At 46.6% G+C, this 26,468-nt stretch overlaps 1 protein-coding gene across 1 annotated transcript; it reads right to left on the bottom strand.

The window, feature by feature from the left end:
• Positions 1-7,061: 7,061 nt before the first annotated feature.
• Positions 7,062-25,603, bottom strand: Thnsl2 (threonine synthase like 2). Its single transcript, XM_032906337.1, has 9 exons — positions 25,495-25,603; positions 22,351-22,585; positions 19,325-19,519; positions 18,254-18,406; positions 13,726-13,956; positions 11,303-11,451; positions 11,088-11,213; positions 7,894-8,045; positions 7,062-7,543 (listed from the first exon to the last, which is right to left on the bottom strand). The coding sequence occupies exons 2-9, from the start codon at positions 22,571-22,573 to the stop codon at positions 7,315-7,317; spliced, it is 1,458 nt and encodes a 485-aa protein (XP_032762228.1). The 5' UTR covers positions 22,574-22,585; positions 25,495-25,603; the 3' UTR covers positions 7,062-7,314.
• Between the last annotated feature and the right edge of the window lie 865 nt (positions 25,604-26,468).

A 26,468-nucleotide genomic window follows, 5' to 3' on the forward strand; every position in this document is an offset into this window, starting at 1 on the left:
TGACAGACCCGGACACCAGACTCCTCCCCTGGCCTTCTCACAGACATGGGCTTGGGTACTGGGCTCCCGGCCTCCAGCCACTACTAGGCTCTCTCAGAAATCACAGACACACACCGGAGGCATCTGTGAACTTTTAAAAGGAGAGTAATAAGTTAAGATGTAATAAACTTTTTTTAAAATTAAAATTATTTTTGATGGAATCCAGGATTTGCTGACTAACCAGCTTTGGGGCTTAGAGAGCTCAGGGACAACGAAAGAACCTGCCTAAAAAAATAAAATATAAAGGGCAGCACCTGTTCAACAACACCTGAAGTCGGCCTCTGGGCCAAAACCGGGGTGTGAGCACCTGCCTAGCATGTGCGAGGTCCTAGGTCCAATCCTCCAACCTTCAGGGCCCCCAGTCTTCAGAAAACAAAGTCAGACAGGTGGTTAGCCTCTGAGTGATGGCAGGAGCAAGGTTTAGATGAGCCAGGCCCCGCTACTTTAGAGGGAGGACTTTGGGTGTGTTCTGCTGCCCTCTGCTGGCTGTGAGAATTACTGCCAGGTCTTTTCAGGGAATTCGGAGGGTTTATTTTCCCTGAGGGAGCCAGAGACAGCTCACCTCTGCTTGCAGGGTTGCTTGCGTGCAGCTGGGTCTGCACCAGTGATATTTAAACGGAGTGATGAGGAGTGAGCCTTGGATGAGAGGCAATAGGAAGATAAGAGATGAGGGAGAAGTGACCCTCTATAGGTGTCCCTAGCAGCCAAGCTAAGGAAGGGCTCCTTCCAGTTTTACCTTGATCTGGAGGACCAAAGCTCTGCTTTAATTCTTGACATTGCACTTGTTACAGGGCCTTGACCTTCCTTAGTTATCGTCCAGCATCCATTTAGAAGGCAGATGGCCGATCCCTTAACTGCAGTCTTCTTTCTGTCTGTAGCAATAGCCCCGTCTGGTGCCGAAACTGGATTTTGTTTTGTTTTCTTTGTTTGTAGTTTCGATTGAGGGTTTCTCTATGTAGCCATCACTGTCCTGGAACTGGCTCTGTAACTCAGAGAAGGCTGGCCTATAACTCAGAGATCTTCCGAGTGCTAGAATTAAAGGCATATGCCACCAATGATCTGGCTGGAGTTTTGATTTATAACAAATCACTACAATGTCCAAGTCATTGAGGAGGAAAAGGTAGGCTAGAACCCAGGAGGATCTCCTTGGTACAGCGCTCCGTAAGACCAGCTCGGCCTTTCTACACACTGCTAGTCTCTCCTGTACGACAGTGTTGGTTCTGCAGCTCCTCCTCCAAGAGTGGCTCCAGTCACACATTCTCAGAGAAGGCCACATCTGAGGCCAGGTTCTGGCCTTATACGCCATAGTGGCCTTTGAAGAAAGCTTACAGAGTGGAGCGTATGCTCCAGAACCAATCACTGCAGTACCTGGTGGTGTCCCAGCATAGGGACACCAAAGGGAGGCTGCTGTAAACGTAATTCGGGGAGGGCATGTTCTTACACCAGTTTCATTCCCAAGTAACTGCAGGGTACTCTTACACCAGCTCCAGCCCATTTTAGCACCCGAATAAAAGATACCAAGATCTGGTGTTTGTATTAACAAGCCACAAGCCTAAGCTAGGCAGCCTGAGCTACTCGAACACTCTAGGCTGCCTATTTCCCAGCTCTATGGTCCCTTACCTGCAGTCTGAGTCTGGCCCCAGTTGTTTCCTCATGGAGGCCTCATGGCGAATCCTCCTGGTCAATCCACATGGTCTTTCCCTGGTTACTCTGGTTTCCCTGGGGGGATGGGAAGTCCTGCCCTAGTCTCTTCTGCCCAGCTAATTGGCTGATTAGTTCTTTATTAAACCAATCAGAAGGCGATGGAGAAGAATGTTTATGAAACACTGAGACAGGTGATGCTTCACAAAAATAACCAGATAGTACTAATCCCTCCACTGGTACATAAATCTACATTTGACTAATACAAAGGCAGTCTTTACACAGTGCACAAAGAGATTATCCCAACGGGCTGCTAGGGCATCTTTGCTGGAGACCATTACGGACAGCCTTGGGCAGCTCCTGATTTATACAGCTTTCACTCTGCTATATAAATTGGTGGAGGGGATGTAGTTCTGTTGGTAGAGTTGATAGAGTGCCTGTCCATTTGATCTCCAGGACTGCATAAACCCGGCTGCAATCCTTAAGAGATGGTGGCAAAAGATTTACAAGTTTAAGATCATCCTTGGCCATATATCAAGTTCAAGGCCATCTTGAGCTACATGAGATCCTGTGAAAACACACACACACACACACACACACACACACACACACACACACACACACACACCCCTCCAGCCAAATCTTTTCCTGCTTCTCCCTAAGTACTCAGCACTGACTAGTGTGTAGTAAGAAGTCATCCCTCTGTCTCTGAGTATTGGCTGAGCCCTGGGTACCTGTGAGAACACAGGCCACAGAATGGAGGAGTGATGGGTAGAGTACAAAAGACAGATCTGGACAGAAGGAAGATACTTCTTGGGTAGGAGGAAGTTGTGCCACCCTCCCTGGCTTGCTCATTCCATATTTATTTTAGCTGGGAAAATTCAATAAAAGGTTCCCAAGGCCTCACTCATCTCTTCCTTAAACAAAACAGCTAGCCTTTCTCTTGGAGACCTGCCTGTCTGCAGCTGAAAAATCTCACAGAACCACTGTCACCCTTTCTAATAGCAGCACCCATTTCACTGAGCACACCCCCACTCCCAGCCACCCCCACAGTGAGACCAGCTCCACTTGGAACCTGAGCCAGGACAAAGGACTCTGCTTTAAGACTCTTCCCAGAGCAGCGGTCCATCCCTAATGATGAGTCCTCTCCTTCCACCCTCAGGCACCAGATCCTCCTCTGACCTCAGGCCACCACACGCCCTGATTTGAAAGAGACTGGAGGTTTTCAGACCTAAAGGACCTCACATCTCCTCCTAAACTTCATTCATTCATCTCTAAAATGCGTTCCCTGGGCTGTTGAGACAGCTCAATGGATAGAGGCACTTGTAACCACGCCCAGCTACCTTATTCCATGCTGTGGAGAGAGGGTGTGGGCACAGCAAGCATTAACTGGGGATAGCTTAGAGTTTCAGAGGTTTAGTCCGCTGTCATCATGGCATGCAGCTGAGAGCTTACATCCAGGTTCACAGGCAGCAAGGAGAGAGGAGAGGAGAGAGAGAGGGAGAGGGAGAGGGAGAGGGAGAGAGAGAGTCATTGGGCCTGGTTTGGGCCCTTGGAACCTCTAAGCCTGCCCCCAATGTCCCATTTCTTTTAAAAAGGTCACACCTCCTAATCCTTTCAAATAGTGCCTCTCCCTGGTGACCAAGTATTCAAATCTATGAGTTCATGGGAGCTGCTCTCACTCAGACCATCACTCATTCCCTGAACTGCTTAGTTAATGTTTCTATTGCTGCAACAAAACAGTGTGGCCGAAAAGCAAGATGAGGGTGAAAGGGTTTATTGGCTGGTATTTCCACACTGTAGTCCATCACTGAAGGAAGACAGGACAGGAACTCAAACAGGGCAGGATCCTGGAGGCAGGAACTGATGCTGAAGCCATGGAGGGGTTCTGCTTACTGGCTTGCTTTCTCTGGCTTGCTCAGTCTGCTTTCTTACAGAACACAGGACTACCACCCCATGGGGGATTCTACCCACCAAAGGCCTGGCCCTACCCTATTGATCACTAACTGAGAAAATATCTTATAGCTGAACCTCACAGAGGCATTTCCTCAACTGATGCTCCTTCTTCTCTGATGACTCAAGGTTGTGTCAAGTTGACACAAAACCAGCCGATGCACTGGACTCACATGGTGGACAGGAAAACCCAACTCCCACAAGTTGTCCTTTGACCCCCACGTGTCCATCATGGCTTGCACTCACTTATATACATAGACACACACAAACACAGGCACACACTTGCATATACACACATGCAAAACAACTAGTAAAAGTCACAAGATAACTTAAGAGTATTGGATTGTTAGGGGCTATCTTTGTGTTAATAGCAAGACAGGTTTGTGTGGCATTGAGAGTTTAGTTGGTGCTTAGAAAAACATCTGTTATTTCATAGAATCCTCAAAGCAAATGTGCAGGAAAGTACCCTGGTCATCAGAAGAGGAAACTGAGACACACACACACACAAAATGGTTGTTCTGTGCTTCTGCTACTAACAGACTTGTAATCTAATCTGAAATAGACTCTTGCCTTTTCCTGCTAAGTAGTACACTGATGTGTGTGTGTGTGTGTGTGTGTGTGTGTGTGTGTAGCATAAAGGCACATTGAAGGACCCATACCCACCCGCCTCAGGGCAAGGCTAGGTCAGGTTCCATTCTCCACCCACAGGAACATTCTTGAGTAGAAAATTCTCAGAATGTACTGACTGATGCTTACTAGTCAATAGATTTAAAGCTCAATATGCATAGCCAATAAGTTTGAACTGTAACACTGTTGATGTAACCTGTGACCCTAAAAAGTATAAAAACTGCTTGTAATAGCCTTTCTGGGTCGCCTTCTAGTCACTCGCCTTGAGGGACTAATTGAAGGTCGACCCCAATGTGCTGGAAAGTAAACCTCTTGCTTTGGCATGGATCTGCATCTCGGTGTCTTGCTTGGGGGCATGTTGAATTAAGCACCACTGGCTGAGGGTCAGGGTTTTAAATCATATCATAGACCATGTGGCTTTAATTTTTAATCTCCCCCTGATCTGGGGATGGAACCTGTGGTGGTTTGAATAGGTTTGGACCCATAGACTCATGTGTTTGAATGCTTGGTCCCTAGAGTGGGACTATTAGGAGGTGGGCCTTCTGGGAAAGCATAGCCAGGTTCTCACACAAAGCAGAGTGAAGGAAGCAGGGACAAAGAATGGGAGGGGCAAAGAGGAGTGGAGAATAGGAGAAGGCTGGAAACCCAAGAGAACTCCACAAGCTCTCCAGAGGAGCTGGATGAACACTTCACACAGAACTCAAAGCCATCACCTCCCCGAACCCCCGTTGGCGTCTTCGTAAAATGGACTTGCCACACTATCATCAGGATCCCGTGGATTAATTTCTGCAAAGCAGCAACTGACACATTGTAGGTGCTATCAGGACCACAGTATGACCTTCTACTGTTTGCTTACAGTATGTATTATTATTGCATGTATACGATGTGAGTAGATTCTCTCCTCCCACCTTTGTGTGGGTTTGGGGGACCAAACTCAGGTGACCAGACAAGCACAGCAAGAGCTTTCTTTATCTGTCGAACCACCTCACTGGCCCCCATAGGGTTCTTGCTCTACAAAAGTATTTGAAAACTGCTGAACAATGGTTCAGTGTTCCAAGATGGACTATGTTGATCCAAGGCTTTCTCAGAGGCCCTGATGAAAAGACAAAAGGAATCAAGTTTTGTGTCCTTGCTCAGAAACTAACTTGGCAAGGCCAGTCTGGGGCTGAGACCTGGGCCTCAAAGGAGTTAGCTTCCGTTCCTGAGAACTTGCCTCCCCTGCTCTCCGAAAAGACTGGAGTTATCAGTCCCGAGACTGCTGTGTGCTCAGTCTGTACTGCTCTTGAGATACCGTGTGTGCTCCCCAAGTCTAACATTGCTTGATAAGCCTCATGCTGACTTTGTCCCACTATATTATGGTTTCTGCTGACTCTGTCTTATTTCTCCTCTAGAAATAGTCTATAGAATTCTGTACTTTTAATAAGCTTGCTTGGCATAAGACATAGCTGTGCAAGACTTCCTGATCACAAACTTTATTACCTTCTTTAGCTTCTAATCTCCTGGTCTTCTCTCTCCGAACCCTGTCATTGAAGAAGGAGGTCAGGAGTATATTTGTTGTTGTTTTTGTTTTACAAAAGGGTTGAGGAGATGGCTCAGTACTTGCTTTGCAAGCCTGAGAACCTAAATTTGCATCTCCTGGTCCCAGGTAAAGGTCAGATGAGGCAGTGCCCACACCCAGCACTCCAGCAGCAAAATGGGAGGAAGAGACAAGGGATCCCAGGAAGCCTTCAGGCCAGCTAGTCTGCCATAAGCAGTAGTGAACAACAGACCCTGTCGCCTACAACACACACACAAATGATTGCCTACAACACACATACAAATGCAAAATTTTAAAACATATGCACAGGTCTCAAGCAGTATGGTGGCCCCTGAGCATCAAGCCTGTCATACTCAGTAGGTAGGTGGCCCCTAGTGGTTCCATGCGTCTGATACTGTGGGTGGTAGTATTCCAGAAGCTGCGATGTGCTTTGGCCTGTAAGGAGTCATTATCCTTCCTTTAGCACAGCCCTACCATCTCCATCCCTAATAGGTCCAGCATTCCTACTCTTCCCTGCTGAATGCTGGTTCTCAGTGGCTATTTTTCTAGTAGTGGGTTCCCTCCAGTATCTCCCTCAGGACTAGAGAGATGTGGATCTGGCATGTTCTGATGGGACAGACCAATGAGACTGGTCCTGGATGGCCAGCATTCTCAGACATTTGAGTGAGAAGCTCCCAAGTAGATGAGGTCAGAGCAACCATAGGGTAGAACACTAGCATTCTCTAGTGCCAAAAAAGACCGTCCTCTACTCACTTCTCCCTCTGTCTTTCTGGAGGGATGTTCACTATCCAAGGCTTTGCTATCTGAGGATTGCTACTGCCATTTGTGGGCCTGCATCTGCCTGAAATCTCTCCTGCTGCCCATAAGTTCCAACATCAGCCCCCCCCAACCCTCAGCCTAGTTCACTCTCACCTTCAGAATAAAGGCAAAGAAGCAGATTCCCAGGAAAGGACTGTAGTAGCCTTTCCCAGGAGCAGGGGCACTTCTCCTTGGGACAAGAATACACAACTCTTTAACTTTTTTTTTTTTCTGAGCTGGGGACTGAACCCAGGGCCTTGCGCTTGCTAGGCAAGTGCTCTACCACTGAGCTAAATCCCCAACCCCTACACAACTCTTAAAGACACAAATTTACCATGTAGATCTGGCTGCCTAGAACTTTCTATATAGAAATGGCTGGCCTAGAATTCACAGAGACCTATCTGTCTCTTCCTCCTGAATGCTGGAATTAAAGGCATGTGCTACCACATCCAACTGGAACAAGAAATTAGAAAAGAAGGCTTATCTTTATTATTTTTAATTACATATAGGCATGTGTATCTATGTATGAGTGCATTGCCTACAGAGGTCAGAGGTGTCAAAAAACCTACAGCTGAAGTTATAGATAGTGTGAGCCATCTGATATGGGCACTGGGAGCTAAACTTGGGTCTCCTGGAAGAGCAGCAAAAGTTCTTAACTACTGAGCCATCTTGTCCCAGCCGTCCCTGGGACAAAAGTCTTCAAACCCATTCCAGCCTGGCTATTCTGTGGTGTTCTCTACACAGCCTTTCCAGCGCAGGGACAGGCCCTCAATCGTGTCCCGCAGCATCTGTGTCCAGTCATCTCCTCTCCGCATTGGGGTACAGCGTGTCTCCTTGTGCTCCAGGGCCAAGATCTCCGCGGGGGTCTCAGGAGTCAGCCCAGCCGCCTGGACTGCTTCTGGGAATTTGACTGCTGAGGCAGGGGCCAGGCAGCACCGGGGGATGCTACTGAGAATGGGGCAGGACAGGAAAGAACAGGTACAAAGATGGGGAAGGAGAAGACAGAGGAAGAAGGACCAGAGGAAAGGTTGGGGGGGGGTAGGGAACAGAGCAGAGAGAGACAAAGACATGATTAACACCTTGAACTAACCTTTATAATAAGCCTGCAAAGACCAATAAAGACCCAGTTCAGCCATCGTCCCCCTCATGACCTGGGATATAGTTCACACCTCTTTAAGCACAGCTCTAGTTGTTGGATACAGAACCCACCATGCCTACTGACTTCACTATCCTTAGTCTTGCATGCCCTGCTTGGAGAAGAGGCGTGACCCCAGTGTCCCAGATTGCACTGCTGGTACCTGGGCTGCCCACTGTCAGTCTGCTGATAATGGTAGCTCACTGCTGTGGCTGAGTGAGGGCACAGTAGGTACTGGTTCTCTTCCCAACAGCGGCCCATGGTCTGGGTGATGGCCTCATCAGATACGGACTCAGATGTCACTGCCTCTGAAAGCTGAAAGGTCATGGGACAGGGGTGGATGTTGGGATTGGTGAATCAAAGAAGGACTAGACCCCACAACATACACAGCCACACCCACACCAGGAACTCACAGTAAAATCAATTTACGAGTTTTGAACCAATTACAGTTTTGAGCCTACATAGCAGAAGGATTTGTAGAAGTGTTAGGTACATTTCGATGTATTTAGCAGATGAAGCAAATTAACACAGTCTTGTTCTACAGCCTGATATAAGTCATGGGTGTTCAAACATTTATGGCATGAAAACTACCTTGTCAGTTCCTACCCTGCTTAGGAGCACCTCCCCTGGGAAACCTAGTACTCACAGAGGAAGACTCCCTTCCCAGTTCTCTCTGAGCGTGGTTGGTATGCTAGATCATTCTCTGAAGATGTTCTGCCTGTTTACAACATAGCAAACACCCTGCATGTACTTAATGGCATTGGAAACCACATGACTCAGATTGTTTACACAGCCACTTCCTGGTTAGGGTCAGGGACAGCAACCAACACTTTTTCCTCCTCCTCCTCCTCCTCCTCCTCCTCCTCCTCCTCCTCCTCCTCCTCCTCCTCCTCCTCCTCCTCCTCCTCCTCCTCCTCTTCCCTACCCCTCTTCTTTCTCCTTTTCCCAGTTCTGGTTGCTGCAGGGTCAAATGCCTATTAAACAGGTGTTCTACCACCTTGATGCATCACTCTGTGTGATAGCTGTATTTTCCCTTTGTATTTCCATCACCTAACATAATTCTTGAACCACAACAGATAGATAATATGAGTGGAAGGGTGGATGGACGAATGAATGAATGAATGAATGAATGAATGAATGAACTGATGGATGAATTAATGAATGCCTTCCAGCAAATGCAATGTCCTTAGAGTAGAGTGAGGGAGAAAGTGAAGAAACAATGGGATATGGTTTTTGGTTTTCTTTTGCTGTGTTGGTGTCCAGTTTTAGTGGAGGGTCTCATTTACATGAGGATAAGGAATGTTGATGTCTGCATAAACTACAGGCCAAACAAACTAGTGCTTGGCTTTGTCAAAGGCAGAAGAAGGTTGAGGAGATGGCTTTCTGCTATGCAGAGCACGAGCTTTTGTAGAGGACCCAGGTTTGTTCTCAGCACCACATGGTGGAAACCATGTGTAACTCCCATTTCAGGGAGATCTGATTCCCTTTCCTGGACTCCACAGGCACTGCATGCATGTGGTACACATGCATAAGCAAGCAAACACTCATACACATTAAATAAAAATAATGAAACGCCTTTTCTTTTTTAAAAAGCAGTATAGATTTTAAAAGAGAGAGGTCCCATTCTGGTCTTCGAGGGAATAATTCAGCCCAGATAACTGTGTCTGGTTTTGAGAAGAACCCCTCAAGAGGGACACTCACTGTGGCCAATTATGTCATATAAAGGACTAAGTTAAAGGAATTGGGTAGGCCAAGGTGGTAAATAAGGCTTCTTTTCAAGTGGAAGAGACCGAGATAAAATCAGACTGTGAAAGCAAGAAGGAGCACATTCTAGAACTCTGTACCACCAGGCTGCATACTATCTATCTATCTGTCTGTCTGTCTATCTATCTATCTATCTATCTATCTATCTATCTATCTATCTCCATCCATCCATCCATCCATCCATCCATCCACCCATCCATCCATCCATCCATCCATGAAGTGCTCTATCTGCATGTATGCCTACATGCCAGAAGAGGGCATCAGATCTCATTATAGATGGTTGTGACCCACCATGCAGTTGCTGAGAATTGAACCTAGGACCTTTGGAAGAGCACCCCCTTAGTGCTCTTAACCCCCAAGTCATTTCTTCAGCCTCACCTCCCTCCACCCTCAGAAGCAAGCTTTAATTAAATACTAGTCAGGAAGATGGACTCTGGACAGGTTCACCCCTGGGTTCCCAGAAAATGGCCACCAGGCTGCACTCAAATAAAAGCAATGCTTTCTATCTAGTTTCCAAAAAACAAATAAAACATATTTGTTAACTAAATAAAGTTTCTTCTTCTCTAAAAGAGAGACAGAGACAAGGACAAGGGAGGGAGATAAAGGTAGTGGCTATGGTTTCTGCCTGTACTGGAAGGGCAGAATGGCTTTGTCCGTGTACAGATGTCGCTCCTATTGGAAATCCACACAATAATAAGTAGACACAGAAGTAGCACCTGTGTGGAGCTGTGTGTCTCCAGCAGTATGTAAAGTGTATAAGCTTTACTTTTTGACCCAAGTTTCACAACAACTTTATGAAGCAGGGGTCTTATTATCCTCCATCTATAGATGAGGAAACAGAGGCACTGCGTTTATAAAGCCAGCTTAGCATTTCCCAACTGACTCCTCATCCGATCAGTGTTAGCTGTGAAAGTTCCTGGCTCACAGATGATGCTCAGAAACCAGGTGTCTCCTTCCCTCTCTCAGGCTCCCAAACCCCAAGTCTGTCCTGTGGCTGTATCCTTTCCTTCCTCCATAGGATGTTGCAGGAGACACAGAAAGGTCTTTTGAGCTCACACATAAGTACTAGGGGAACTGGAATGTTGAGCACACAGTGCTGTTTCTTCAAGGGAAGAAATGCAACAACTGCCGTCTACCTAGAAGGCTGGATGTAGACGTGTAGATTTGGTAACCAGCCTGGTGACCTTTGCTCTGTGTGGTACAGACTTCTCCGGCACTGGACTCTCCCTGAGACCCTTATCAGTCAACTTAAAGAACTAATCTTTATGGACTTTACAATGAGTTTTGATGTAGTTAGGTCTGATCTGTATGTAGAAGCTTACTTTGTACCTCTGAGAGATTTATGTATGCTTTGTTGTGCACACAGGATTGAGTTAAGCATCACAAGAATAATGTTTACCACATTATGCTGTGCTTAAATATGCCTAAAATAAACCACTGAAAGGTCAGACTCTAGAAGTTTTAGCCAACACTGCCTACTGAGTCCTGTTGAACAGATCTGCCTTCTTGCCTCTCTCAGAAGCCACTCTGCTGGCTGTGGAAATTGCAGAGACCCCCCAGCACCACCCCCTGAGGGAGTGGCCAATGACCAACCTTGCTATGTAGGTCCTTGGGGAGGTGCAGACTTTGGGTTCTCTCAAACTGTTCCATGAGGGCCCTTGTTGTCTGGCTGTCAGAGCCAGCAAGCAGCCAGAAGATCCTCTCCATGTTGTAGGGCACCTGCATGGAGAGTCAGAATCCTAGGCACTCTCAGTCCAACCCTTAGCCAGTCCTGCCCCTGCCAGGATCTGTTCTCCCCAGAGGCCCACCTGAATGTCCATAGCAGACGCCAGGGTTTTTCGGACAACCTCACACAGAGAGAAGTCTCCCTTCCGAACAGTCCTGTGAATGATGTCATTGCGGTTCACTGCCACCACCAGACTGATTGGCAGGCCCATCTTCTGAGCAATGCATCCAGCTTGGAAAGAGACAGGAAGACAAAAGGATTTTTGGATAAAAGCAAAGTTTTTTTTTTTAATTAGAGTTTAATAAAAACAGATGAACTTTTTGCTGTGTGAAATGAGGGACGGGAGGAGGAACATAGGGGAGAAGTGGAAGAGAAGTTGGATGGTCACTGTGCCCTGTGCTGTTTCAGCCACCTACCAGGGACTAACACACACACAAAGTTTGTGAGTCAACCCCTAGCACCTTGAAGGTGCTAAGGGCTGAAGTGCTTTGCCCAAATCCTACCAACATGCAGGGTCTGGGTGTGATGTTGACAAGACATCCTCTCCCTAAATTAAAGTAGGGGGCCTAAAGAGAGAACTCAGCAGGTAAGACATTTGCCACGTAAATCTAAGGACCTGAGTTTGGATCTGCCTTGCAGCTTGTTTTAGGGAGATGTCTGCTATTCCCTGCTGATATGCAAGGCTGGAGACCCACAAGCTTCTGTTCCTGTCGGAACACTGAGATCACAGATATGCACTACCACATCTAGTTTTATGGAGGCTCTAGGGATCCAAACTCAGGTTCTCAGATTTGTGTGGCAAACGCCTTACCTACTGAGTTCTCTCTTTAGGCCCCCTACTTTAATTTGGGGACAGGATGTCTTGTCAACATTGCACTTAATTTTGGAAAGCCCATCCACACTCTTATGTCACTTGATCCTCATGGAAGCATTACAGTGTTCTTCAGTGATGAGGAAAGACGGAAGCTCAGGAGGCCCAAAGACCTAAGGTCTCCTTATGGAGAGGCCCCAGTTAGGAATGTCCTCCACAGACATTGCCCATGTGTTTACTTGTGCCAGGTGCTATGAGGGGCATAGCTTTAGGTGTCATCGCTAGCTGGAAGGTGACACGAAAGGGAAGCACACTGGGTGTCACCCTCTAAGTAGTGAGGACAGCAGCCTTCCTTGCCTAGCTGCCAGCACAGTCACCTCTATTTTCCTGTAAGAAGCCAAGGAGACTCTAACCATTCGGATGCTCTTGTCATCTCACCCACTCTATCCCTGGTGCCTTGAGAAGCAATGGCTGGGCAGAGCTACCAGAAACCCTAACGCCATTGCCTCCTTAGTAGAAAAGATGTAGGCTCCAGCCTGTGGCTGTCAACTTGGTTCCACTACCAACCAGCTATGTAAACGGAGGCAAGCTAGCTTGTCTTTGTGTCTGGTTCTTCATTCTAAAACAGTAAGAATAGAACAGGTGGACCCTGGATACATCTACGGAGTCATCTTCTGCACCTACAGAGTTAACTGACCATGAATCAAAACTATCCGAAGCAGGGTGTGATGATAATGTTCCCGGCATTTGGGAAGCTGAGGCAGGAGGATGGAGACTTTCAAGGCTAGCCTAAGGATCCCAGGGCAGCCTAAGTTACATAGTGAGAGCTCAAGAAAAACAAATTGCATCTGTATTAAACATGTTGAAACTCTTTCTTGCCATTATTCCCTAAAACAAAATGGTCATTTAGATAAGATTCCCTTATTGTATTAGTTATTGACATCATCTAGAGGTGGTTAAAAGTATATGAGTATATGTGCATAGGTTATATGCAGACACCATGTCACTTTACATATGGGTCTTGAATATCTGCAGAGGTCCTAGAACTAACCATCCATGTACCCAGGAGAAAGCTATGTTGTTCTAGTCCCATGAAATCATTAACCCGGGAAGAAACCTTACAACATCAACCAGTGCGTAGTTAATACTTGAGAATGCTTGTTAGCATTTGGTGCCGAGACAGCACTTGCCCCGCGCAAAGCTCATGTGCACCCTCAGCCAGACTTGTCCCTTATAGGCAGCTCTGAGCATGTGATCAGCTGAGGACTTGAGTCTGAGGAATTCGTAACCATTCAGCTAGTGAAGGGCAGAGCCGAGGCCAGACTCCTGATGCCCAGAGCCCTTGGTCCCTGGGTAGTAAGAACACTGTGTCATGGAATACAATGGGTGTCCCTCAGCAGGCAGTAGGTGGAGCTGGGAGCCAAGTGAAAACTTTAGGAAAGGACACTGAGCTGTGTTTGGTGGCTGAGCCTTGAGTTCTGTCTACCAGTGGTTGTGCAAGCACAGGTGAAGGCGCTCTTAATCTCCTTTTGCTTCAGGACCATTAGCCTCTGCAAGTTAGAAGGCATCCCATGTGGCTGTCTGTCCTCTTTAGGACAAAATACAACTTTCTTTCTCTTCATGTTTGTAGGCAGACAACTTGAAGGACCGAGTGCTTTCCAGAAAAGTCCATTTGCATCCCAGGCTCTCCTTACCTGCAAGGTTACCTCCAGCCCCCGTCGGCACTACCACCTCCACCGTGGGCAGGAGGTGCATGTCCAAGGATGGCATGCACTGGAAATAAGCGAAGAAGTGGTGTGCCATCTGCACCAGGACCCGGGACCAGTTGATTGAGTTCAAGCTCATCAGGTTGTGCCTCTGGACAAAGGCCACATCAGCAAACACAGCCTTGATGGGTTCATCAAGCTCATCACTGTTTCCTTCCACTGCCAGGGGAGAGAGAAGCAAGCATTTCTCAAGAGTAGAAGCCTCTGACACTCACTTCCGGCTTCGGCTTCACCGGAACCCTCGCAGGCTTCACCCATCCTCTCCCATCTGGTCTAGCCTCTGCTTCTTTCACTTTCACTTGGGTTAACCTGGCTTTCTAGGCTCTGTATAAGCTCCTTAAGGATCAAATTCAGGTCTCTTGTTCTCATGACCCTAAGTAGTTGTCCTCGCTTGGGAGAAAAGAAAATGTGGCCAGAACCATTTCTCATGGTCTTGCATTCTATAAAATCAGATATAAAATGTCAACCTTCTGGGAAACTGGGAAAAGAATTCCCCCTGTATCCCAAGCCTTCACTGATCTGCAAAGAGTATGTCTTTCAACTCTTCTGGAAAGAGGGAAGGGCTGTCTATTTAACAGAACTTTTCTGGTGCTGGGGGAAATGGTCACTTCTCCCTGTGGGTGAAATGTAGGTGTCCTGGTCCCTGTCCCTACCTGCTAGGTAAGCTTGCTTCGGCAGTTCTCCCTGAAGTTAGCTGTGTACATTGGTTTGATTAATGGGGTGAATTATTAGGTAAACTATCCACCAGTTTAACATATCAGCATCCCAGTCTGGCTGCCTTAGTAATTGCACCAGTACTGACCCTTACCTGATACCTGTATCTAATTCTCCAATTGGATCCATATCTCAAGCAGAAGGTGTGAAGATCACTGAGGGAAGTACCAGGATAGCCATTAGGGTTGTAAAGTTCTCTCTCCTTATCACTATAGTGCAGTAATACAGACGGGGGACCAGCTGTGATTCCAATCAACCTGACCCACTAGTGGTAAGCCCATTCCTTTGTCTAGGTCTAGCCAATGTGTACCTGGCATGCCTATGGAGTTAGAGTTCAGTCCAAGTTGGACATGTGAGAAGTTCAGGCCACTGAGACTTAGAAGGATGGTTGCTGGGGTGCTAGAGAAATGGCCACTGCTTTTAAGGACTTTTACCTCAAGTCTTTATTCTATAACCTCAAGAGGAAGGAACCTAAGATTGGGGAGGGCAGACTAGGAAGTACTTGGGTTCCTGATCGTAATGTTGAGTCTCAGAACCAACCAAGTGATAGTCAACTTCACCCATGGACATTCCAATTACAGGAGCTGGAAACTGTTCTTTCAGATACTCTCATTTGGATTTTCTGTTAATTCTAGTTTTAAAAAAGTCATAATCAGTAAGCATCTAGAGTCTACTAAGTACTTGATGCTTAGGAATCATTCAATGGGCACGGAAATTACTACTTTTATAAACTCAGTGTCTGGGTAAGACACTTTCCTATTGCTATTAAAGTTACTTTGACAGAAGCAACTTGTAGAAGAAAGAGATTTGGGGGCTTACAGTTTCAGAGGGTTCGAGTCTAAGACCATTAGCGCTATGAACACGGGATCAGGCAGGCAGTCATGGCTCTGGAGCAGTAGCTGAGAACTCCATTATCCAAAAGCTCAAGGCACAGAGAGCTAACTGGGAATGGTTACGGGCTTTTGAAACCTCAAAGCCAGTGACACAACTCTATCAAGGCCACATTGAATCCTTCCTAAGCAGTTCCACCAACTGGGGACCAAGCGCTCAGATATATAAGACTATGGGGGCCTTTCTCATTTAAACTATTACATTCTACTTCCAGACTCCCATGGGCTTGTGGCCATATCATAATACAAAACGTTTTAAGTCCAACTTAAAAGCATCCATGGTCTATCAGTCTCAAGACTGTTGAAAAAATACAAAGTCCAACATCTCTTCTGAGACTCAAGGCAATCTCTTAGCTCAATCCACTGTAAACCAAACCAAAACAAAAACAAACAGACAAACAAAAAACCTCCCAACTCCCCCATAAAAACAAAAAACAAAACACCAAAAAACAATACAAAACAAAAACCCATTATACACTTCCAACATCCAATGGCACAAGTCTGGCAACCCAAGTTTCATCTCTGGTGACCATGCCAAGGTAGGAGGAAAAAAATGACCCTCACAAAGCTGTCCTCTGACCTCCATGTGGTCACTGTGTCCCAGGCATCCCTCTCCTCACTACACATGCGATAATGATGATGATGAATTAATAAAACTTAAACTCAGCATACGTGTATTCTACCCTACTCCTTGAGCTCAGGAAGAGAAAACACATCTTTCCTGATAGCCCTGGGATGTACATGAATCATACTGGAAGCCTCTAAGAAGAAAAAGAACATGAGCAGTACTGCTTAAAAACAAATTAAACTATTTCCTTGGTACAGAGACCATATACAGAATATATACAGAATAGAAACAATGATTAGCTCTGAGAATAATGGTGACATGCTAGACTCATCAAAGCTGCCACTATTTCATAGGTGAGTGATGTTCTCCACCCCCAGTGAAGATTCCACTCATGCTCTTAAACAAAAGTCCTCTTGTGCATCTTGTACAAGCAAAAGAGGAGGACTGGAGTTTAAAACAAAAAACCCAACAATTTCTTGACTTCGATGCTAGAACCTAGCCCATGGCTAGCAAGCTTGGCATGTGGGAAACAGCTGGGATCCCGAACATTGTTCATTAAAGTCTAACAATGACCAAAGGAAAATGCAACCAGTTATGGGCAGTTACCAAGGCACAGACTTTACACTGGAAGGTACATGTGCGTGCCAAAGAAAAGGGCAGAGGGGTTTCTTCTCTGCATTTGAGAAAATAGATAAAGGGAATTCATGCTGCTCTGGTGGCAAGACTTCTTTCCACTGTTTGAACTCCTTGTCAGGGTTGGTATATTAACATAAAAATATCCTCTCTGTGATTTGGTTTAGTTACTGTTCTATTGTTGTGAGGGGACACCATGGTCATGGCAACTTATAGAAGGGAGCATTCAGTCGGGGGCTTCTTTACACTTACAGAGGGTTAGTTCTTAATCATTACAGCAGGATGCATGGCAGCGGACACGCTGGTGCTGAAGCAGTAGCTGAGAGATTACATCCGGTCCACAGACAGCAGGTGGTGAGGTGTGGGAGCAAGAGTGGGTCTGGCTTGAGCTTTTAAAAACTCAAAATCCAACCCCAGTGACACCCCTCTTCCAACAAAGCCACATCTCTTAATCCATCCCAAAGAGTTCCACTAATCAGAAACCAAGCCTTCAAACATATGAGTCCGTGGAGACCATTCTCATTCAAACCACCACAGGATTATACTAGGACCCAGGCCAGTTGTGGAAGAAATTTTATTTTATCTGTAATCATCTATTTCTAAGTTTATTTTATCTTATGTAGATGGGTGTTTTGCCTGAATACACCTCTGTGTACCATGTGTATACAGTGCCCATGCAGGCCAGAAAGGGATGACAATCCCACTGGAACTGCAGTTACAGACACTGGTGAGCTGCCCTGTGGGTGATGGGAATTGAACCCTGTCCTCTAGAAGAGTAGCCAGTGCTCTTAACCACTGAGCCATCTCTCTAGCAGCTTATATTTATTTCTAGACCATTTCCTGTGTTTCAAGTGAGTGATCAAAACAACAACAACAAAAAAACAAACAAAGAAACAAACCATGCCAGGCCAAAGTATGTAAAACCTCATCCAAGACCCCTAAATCTCATACTCTATGCCTCTCCTTGCAGCTCAGTGAGGTCAAGCAGGGTGTGAAAGGTGAAATTAGAACTATGGCTCCACCCATGCTCCCCCAGCCTCTGCCATCAGTCTCCTAAGGACGGAAACATTTTATACTTGCCTCTTCCTTCCCACTATCAGTCTCCTAACCACTGGGCATTTGGAGCAGCACGAAAAGCTTGCTTTTCTCCTTTCTCCAACCACGGCAAAGCTGAGGTCTTGGTTACACGGCCGGCTATAATGGGACTGGTCGTAGGCAGCACCAGGCAGCTTCCTACTTTAATACTCGGCCCAGTGTTAACTGCGTGCATGGCCTAGCTGTCGCTCTCTAAGGAAGGACATGGACTGCCAACATGCACTGACACATTCTCTCAACCATGAAGTGCATTTGTGCCCTCAACATTTCAGAACCCTGGAACTGGGTGCATTGCTTGGCTTAAGCTATGGTTCTGCATGGCTGCCTACATGTGACAATGGCAAGTGGGAACTTCACAGAGGTGGTAGCATTGACAGACACTTGAACCAGCTCTAACAGTTCAACACAGTAAATGCAGGCCTAAAGCCGTATGCCAGTTAGTGTGGCAGACTGTGAAGCCAGGAACTTTCCCAGAGCTAAGCCAAGGCACCTCAATACATGACTAATCTACCAATGAAGACAGCCATTTGAGCTGGACAACAGTCCCCGCACCTACCTCCAAACACATGGACATTTTCCTTTACCACGGTTGTCATCTGGAGCTCCTGAATCTTTGAGCAATGGCCTTTGGGCAACAGAACAATAATGTCCACATTCTTGGATCCTTGAACACTCTCAATGGCAGCACTTCCCGTGTCCCCAGAAGTTCCTAGAAAGGAGACGCCTCCCTTTAGAACAGGGGGAATAAGGAATAAAATGACCTTAAAATATTGGTGCCCAATGCAGCAACATTGGCTTTCAAGTACTTGAAAGATTGGTGCTGAGTACTTAGCCCAGAGCCTTTGGATATGCTGATAAAATCAGGACATCCGTGAGTATACTGTACACCTAAAAATATCATTCCAGAAGGATCCACAGCCTCCAGCAGACTGACAAAGGGGGCTGTGAGAGTTAATTCTGTCAACTTGATGGTGCTAGGATCATCATGGAACAAACCTCTGGACATGTCTCTAAAGGCATTTCCGGGAAGGTTTGACTGAGAAGGGATGACCGGGCACCTATGAGCTGTGGTCCTGATCACGAGAAAAGCGAGACTCAAGTTGAGCACCCCCGTCAGTGTTCTCGACTTCCTGACTGTAGAGACAGTGCGACCAGATGCCCCATGCTCCTGTCACCACACCTTCAGCGCCATGGTGACCTGTATTCTCAAACCTGCTTTCCTTTAGTTGCTCTGGTCACAGCAATGAGAAAAGGAACTAAGACAGAATCCATGGCAGAAAAACAGGTCAGAAACCCTCTAAGAAGTAGTTCTTAACCTCCCTAGTGCTGTGACCCTTTAATACAGTTCCTCATGCTGAGGTAATCCCCAACTGTAAAATTATTTTCATTGCAACTTCATGACTGTAATTTTATACGGTTGTGAATTGTAATGTAAACATCTGTTTTCTGATAGCTAGGTAATCCTGTGAAAGGGTCGTTTGACCTTACCTCCAAAGGGATTTGCGACCCACAGGTTGACAACCACTGCTCTAGAAAAACTGATAGACTAAGCCTTAAAAGATTCAATCAAGGGTCGCCTGTGCCTTGGCACCCTCCAGCTGGAGTGCTGCTCCCTTTCAACACCCACCCACAACAATGGTGACATGCTTCTTTTTCTTCTCCAGGAAGTATTGCAGGAACTGTGCTGTGCAGGACAGGGACAGGTCCTTAAAGGCATATGTGACCCCATGCCACAACTCCAATATGTTCAGCCCATTCTCCAGCTTGCACAGATGAACTACATCTCTATGGCGGAATCTGCTGAAGGCTTGGTCAATCAGATCTGTGAGAGTAGAGGTTGGACAGAAGATGATGGTATTAGTTCTTCGAGTTTTACTTCTGACACTTTAATCTTTAATGTTCATCTCCCACTGCCAATTAAGAAGCCTAGAAAGCCTGATCTTAAATGACACACGTAGAAACAGGATTACACAGGTCTAGAAAAATATGGGAGGGCATATATTAAACTGCTCATACACTCCTCTTTAGAATTCCCAGACACCAGAACTGGCTCTAGAAAATGTCTAGTTTTCATTTTGTATACTTCTTTATTGAGTCTTTTTATTTTATTTTATTTACTCTTTGTGAATGGGTGTTTTGCCTGCTTGTATGTATGTGCACCATATATGAAGAGGTCAGAAGAGAGAGCCAGATCCCCTGGAGCTAGAGTTACAGATGGTTATGAGCTGCCATGTGGATGCTGGGAACTGGACTCCAGATCTTTGGAAGAGCAGTCAGTGCTCTTAACCACTGAGCCACCTCTCCAGCCCCTAATAAGCATGTATTTCAATAGGAGATCAAATAGTCATAGAACAAATAAACCAGTTTCAACTTCCTGATTTTCTTCCCTAAAGATGAAAGTTTTGTTAGTCTGTTCTTTGTAATACTAAATTTCACATCTGTGGTGCCGGGATTTGGGCATGGGTGACGTACAAACTTAGCAACAGTTTAGAACTGAGCTTCTTGAACTTGTGTTTGTGTGCTACTTTTGGGATCTTATTAAAGTGCAGAATCCAAATCAACAGGTCTGATCAGACTTTGAAATATTGAACATCTACCCAGGCGACGCCATTACTATTGGTCATTGGAACACGCTCTGTGTGGTCCTTTCCCCTCCCAACTCCAAACATCTACCATTTCTGTGCTGGTGATTTTTTGTTTTTGTCAACTTGATACAAACCTAGACACACCCGGGAAAAGACACAAGGAATAAGACTGGCCTGGGGGTAAGTCAGTGGGGGCATTTTCTGATTTAAAGACTGATGTGGGAGTTGCCCAGCTCACTGAGGGTGCTGCCTCCCATGGGCAGGTTGTTAGGGTGTATTTTCTTCACACCGTGTGAAGATGCGTCTCCGTATGTTCAGTTGTGAATTCTGTACCATAGGGAACTGATGCTGGCAGGAGTCTGGTATTGTCATTTCTTCCATCGCTGGATTTTCTACCTTGTAAATATTTGTCCTTCCTCACTAGGCTAAGACAATCTAGAACTGTGTCTGAGGTTGGGATTGGTTATAATAAAGAGCTGAGGGCAGGGCATGGAGGACAGAACTTCTGGGCAGAAAGAGGGCGGCTGGGAGAAGAAGAACACAGGGATTCAGAGAGCAGACACGGGGGTGGTGGGGGGAGCAGACACGGAATTCGGAGAGCAGAGAAAGATAGAGAGCTAGCCATGTGATAGGCTAAGTAGTTGGGTTAAGTTTAGAGTAGCTGGGGGACTGCCCAAAACAAAAGGCCTAAGCTTTAAACTGTATAGAAGACTCCATGCTATTACTTATGTTGCTGGTGGTTCCGAAAAAGCACCATGATAGCAGGTGGTCCAGGAGTGTGTAAGAAAGGATGAGCCAGCCCTGAGGAGCCAGCCCTGAGGAGCCAGCCCTGAGGAGCCAGCCCTGAGGAGCCAGCCCTGAGGAGCCAGCCAGCCAGTGAGGAGCCAGCCCTGAGGAGCCAGCCCTGAGGGAGCCAGCCCTGAGGAGCCAGCCCTGAGGAGCCAGCCCTGAGGAGCCAGCCCTGAGGAGCCAGCCCTGAGGAGCCAGCCCTGAGGAGCCAGCCCTGAGGAGCCAGCCCTGAGGAGCCAGCCACTAAGCAGTCCTCTTCCTCCATGCCTTCTGCTTCAGTTCCTGCCTCCAGGTTCCTGATCCTGACTTCCCTCAGTGACAGAGCGTGATCTGAAAGTTGTATGCTGAAGGAAACCTTTCCTCCCCTCAATTGCTTTGGTCATGGAATTTTATCGAAGCAACAGAAACCCTGACTATGGATTCTCTTGTCACTCAAAATGTCTCCTGTGAACCCACAGTTGTAGTTTTGTATAGGCACTCACTAGAAAGGCAGGATTCTCATATTCACCCTCTGGTCTTTGAATGAGAGTGAGTCTTATAGACTCGTGTGTTTGAAAGTCCTCAGTTGGGGCAACTGTGTGTGGGAAGGATTAGGAGGTGTGTGGCCTTGTTGAGGAAGCGTGTCACCAGGATGTACTTTGAGAATCTCTCTCTCTCTCTCTCTCTCTCTCTCTCTCTCTCTCTCTCTCTCTCTCTCTCTCTCTCTCTCATACTTGTAGATCAAGATGTAAGCTCCCAGCTACTGCTTCATAGCCTGCAGCCATGCTCTCCACTGTGATGGTCATGGACTCTAACCCTCCAAAACTGTAAGCCCCAAATAAACTCTTCTCTTTCCCGTAAGTTGCCTTGCTCACGGAGACTTATCACAGCATAGGAAAGTAACCAAGGCACACCCAAACCTATTGAATCAGAGCCTGCTTTTGAGATCTTCGAGGGAAATTCATTGTGCCCTACGGTTTGAGACAACAAGACAAGGTAGTAATCTAGGTGTCTTGATGACTGAGGGAGACACTCAACACTCGAGCTTTTGGGATGACCGAAAATCTTTAGTCTTGACCCTTTTAAAAAATAATTATCAAATTTCAGTAGACCATTTTGCCTTTCATCTCACTGGAGAAAGAGTAGAGGAACTGCAGATTCTACTTCACAAATTTTAGGACCAGAAGCTATCTTACAAGATTTGAGAAAGGCAACTAGGGATTTTCTAGGGGTTGGGTAGTTAATTTACAACTCAGGGAGGGAGTGTGTGGTGCTGAGTTGGGGTTGGGGGAATCCTCACCATTTAAGTCATGTCTTGGAATAAGCTCCAGGCCAATGAAGAGGGCACACAGCTCCTTCACCAGGCTGCGATAGGACAGCGTGCTCCAGTGACGCAGGGTCTCTTTGTCCAGCCTTGGGAGCTCCTCTGGCATATAGAGGCCCCCATCTGGTGCATAACCAGAGAAGAGAGCCCCCTCAAAGTTGACCCGTGGGGCCATTCCCCGGGTGCTAGTGTACCACATGGTCCTGGAGGCCTGCAAAGAGAGAGTCCCAGAGGCAGCTGATCTTCAAACTCGCAGCTCTCCACAGGGTGAAGCTAAGTATTCAGTCCTCTGACTTACCCTCTGAGCCACCACTCACTGGAATATGTATATCAGACATGGCGATGGAAGCCCTAACCTGAGTCTCACCTCAGCTTTGTCGAGTCTTATATAAATCATGATCCTTCTGGTCAAAACAGACAATTCCGCTGAGTGTCCTACCTTGAGGTGTGGGTATTGGAGTATGCTGGGGAAAGAGAATCACAGCCCTTACTGGTAACAAAGAAAGCCTTGGAATGGAGAAAGATCATATCAATAGCAGGTAGTTGCCATTTTGGCAGGCTTCTTAGTAAGGAAAAGACCAGAACACCTGATTGGCAAATACTGGTGTGGATGTGGGGGGAATGGGAATATTTATTCACCACTGGAATGTAAAGTGGCTTTGCCACTATAGAAATTGGTGGGTAGATTCCTCAAAAAGCTAGACATGGATCCATCATGGGAGCTGAATACTCCTGGCTACATTCCCTGGGGACTCTACATCCTACTTCAAAGATACTTGCTCTCCCATGATCATAGCTGTTCTACTCACAATAGCCAGTAAACGGAGACAACCTAGATGAATGGATAACTGGGAGTCCGTTTTCTTCAGGGATACAGGCTCTCAGAGGCTACATATGCTCCAGCAGATAGCCTCATATCCATGCACTAAATTACCTCAGTGGTTTTTTGTTGTTGTTGTTTGTTTGTTTTTAAGCAAAAGAATGCATGAAGTTGGTAGGGAAAATGGTGAGGAGGAGTCAGAGGGGAAAGAGTAAGGATCAAAAGACATTATATGCATGTATGGATTATTTTTAAACTGAAAGATCCATGTCCCAGGAAACCCCTTAGTCCTATGCATATCATGATGGTTGGGCATTACCACCAATAACCACTACCCTATCTTGCAGTCTAATTCTGAAGGCTATCAGTAAAGCTTACATACTGTCTTTGAAACTCTCTAGCCATGGTTAATTGGCTCTGACTACCTGGCATGGATTCGGAGCCGTATGATCATCGGAATAATCTCTGACAGAGATTACAGCAGAGTTTATTGTTTCCATTGTTAAACCTGTCAATCTGACTACACATAACTGTCAATACCACTTAGGCATTTCTACACCCCTGCCCACAAGAAGGGGAAATCTGACATTGACTGAGAAGAATCCTAGTTTCCCTTTCCTTCCCCTTGGCCTCTCCCTGACCCTGGAGATGGAGCCCAGGCCTATGCTAGGCAATTGTTCTGCTATTGAGTTCCACCTCCAGCCCTGAAGTCATGGTTTCCTCCTCCAGTGTCTCTGACACTTATGGGTCTACAGTGTGCTCTACACGAACTGCCACCCGCCACTCTGCTGCCTACAGATGTATGTGTACTCAGTTTAGAGGCAAGGTTGTGCTAAATAACCAACCACCAGGCAAGCCTGACTTTTTGGCATTGCAACAAGACTTTGCTGTCTACAAAGTTCAAGCCTCAAAATGGTGCCATCAAGTCACAAGAGTAAGTGAATAAATGAAGCCACATAATGTCTTAAGTTTACAATTTTGTTTTGGGTCTCCTCATAACTATCCTCAGTCACACGCATTAGACATGCCTGAAACCAAGAACATTATTAAATAGAACTGAGGCAGATAATGTAATGCTGGGTCAACGGGTATAAACAGAAATGAGCTTAGGAATCTGGTTTAGTCAGTCAGCCCACACAGGAGTCCATGAGAAAGGACAAAATCAAGGCAACTACGAAAGCCCAATGCAGTGGATAAGGAAACAGGCACAGAGTCTCCGAAGGCAGAAGCAGGGTCAGGAGGTCAAAGGCTTAGCAGTGCCTTCAGTAACCACGGAGAACTATGGAATACTGTGGACAGTATTGCGCCTAAGCAAACTGCCCTGAAATCCTTGCTACATAAGGTTTCTGGATCTGACTAAAGGACATGCTGCCAGCGAGCACTACTAATCAAACTGCTGCAAGTGCTGGGAAGGGCAGAAGCCGGTAGAGCTATAGGGAATAGCTCAAAGGATAATTTTTCAGACACCCCGCCATCCTCGGTGGAATGGACTACTTGATACCCGGGAACGGAGTATCTGCAACCCAATAAAGACATGAACAAGGAATCAGGCAAGAGCCAGGCTTGAACTCAGTTTGTGTCAGAATAAGAAGATGGCTTGGCTAGCAACCAGTCCCAAGCTTCTCACAGGATTAAGGGGTGTCTCGGTTCTGAAAGATCACTTCAGGGGAGAGCGTTCCTGACCTAACAGAAAAAAGGCTACAAGAAACACAGCTAATGGCTCCCTTTTTTAAAAAAGACTGCTGTGTGGGGGCTCTGGACTCAGATCTCCGCTGTACATTACTGTGATAATTACTTTTTGGAACCTCTCTGGATTTTATTCCAGAGCGGAGACAGGGCAATAACCACGATAAATAATAATAACGGTAGTATCTGCCTTTGGGGCAGGATTCGGCGTGGCGGTGAATGGGGGTGGGGAGACATGGAGGCTCGCCTCTAGTTGCAGATCGCTATTCTCCGTTGGAGTTTAAGGCACGGCCTGGAAGAGGGAGGTGTGCACCCGCTGGCGAGCTCACAGAGGCTAAGGCCCCATCTCCACCCTCTGAATACAACGCACTGTCCGGAGTTTCCGGGTTCTTCCTGCACTGCCGAACCCTGGCTGCAGATGGAAAACATGAGGAATCCCACCCGCACGGGCTTCTGGGGCTGCTCCTATCCTAAGGCCCCAGCTGACTTTAAAGCAATGGCCGGGAAAGCCAAGCTGAACTACAGGGACCAGGACAGCAACCAGGAGTCAGACACGTCACCGCGGAGAGCGCGGGGTGGGGGTGGGGTACACGCTGGGGCCTCCGCGAGGTTACCGTAGGGGCGCAGACCTGCCTGGCGACCTGGGTCCAGAAGGCGACACGCACAGCTCTGACTTCCTAGAGCCTGAGGTTCTGAGTTTAATGCCAAAGCTGGGAGGAGCTCCTACAGAGAGCGGAGGAGGGTTTGTGGAGGAGGGACTTGGAGGAGGGGTAGAAGACGGAGCTCGGAAGACGGGAGTGGGGAGGGGACTGTGAGGGGACACGGAGGACACGGGGACAGTAGCCTTTGTACTGAGTGTTTTCAGGCCCTAGAGTTTCTTTTAGACTCATCATCTTCCCTGAGACGAAATAGAATAAAAGCTGGTGACATTTTGTTCTGTTTTTGTTTGTTTACTTATTGAGAGACCTGCCTCTAAGTAGCTCTGGCCACTCAGTAGACCAGGCTGGCCTTGAACTCACAGAGATTTGCCTGTCTCTGCACATCCCTTTCCCAACTTCTCAGCTGAGTGCTGAGATTATAAGCTTTGTTTTGTTTTTAGATGAGAAATCAGAGGGCAATGTGGGAAGAAGGACTTGTTCTTCCACTCTTCCACCCATTGGCTTTCAAGATTCAGGTCCACATAAAACCGAGAGTCTATGCTAAAAATCCACCAGATGGGTGTATCTATTTAGCTAAAAAATTCTTAATAGAATAATACTATTTATGAAGCATAAGTCTAGTCAGATAAAATCTGACTGCCCCCCCCTTCCTTTTCTCTATGTCCTCCTCCCCTTCTTCATGGAACCTGATTATGTAAGAAGGGATGATCTTGAAGCCTGGATCTTCTGTCTTCATCTCTGAGTGCTGAGATCACAGACTTGTGTCACCAACGGCTTATGCTGGGAATTGAACCAGAACTTTGTGTGTGCAGGACAAGCATGTTGCCAACCAGCTGAGCTGCATTCCCAGGCCCCACTTTATTTTTTAGAGAGAGAGAAAAAAAAAAAAGCAAGAACTTGGGGAAATTTTTCTCCAAACATGCCCCAGT

This window comes from Rattus rattus, chromosome 6, assembly GCF_011064425.1.
Source record: "Rattus rattus isolate New Zealand chromosome 6, Rrattus_CSIRO_v1, whole genome shotgun sequence".
Taxonomy (NCBI): domain Eukaryota; kingdom Metazoa; phylum Chordata; class Mammalia; order Rodentia; family Muridae; genus Rattus; species Rattus rattus.

Excerpts from the sequence above, each read along its gene's own strand:
- Thnsl2 (XM_032906337.1), bottom strand. The coding sequence starts at position 22,573 with ATGTGGTACACTAGCACCCGGGGAATGGCCCCACGGGTCAACTTTGAG. Across the intron at positions 11,452-13,725 it reads GGCTGGAGGTAACCTTGCAG|CTGGATGCATTGCTCAGAAG; the intron begins GTAAGGAGAGCC and ends TCTCTTTCCAAG. Across the intron at positions 7,544-7,893 it reads ACTGACAGTGGGCAGCCCAG|TAGCATCCCCCGGTGCTGCC; the intron begins GTACCAGCAGTG and ends CCCCATTCTCAG.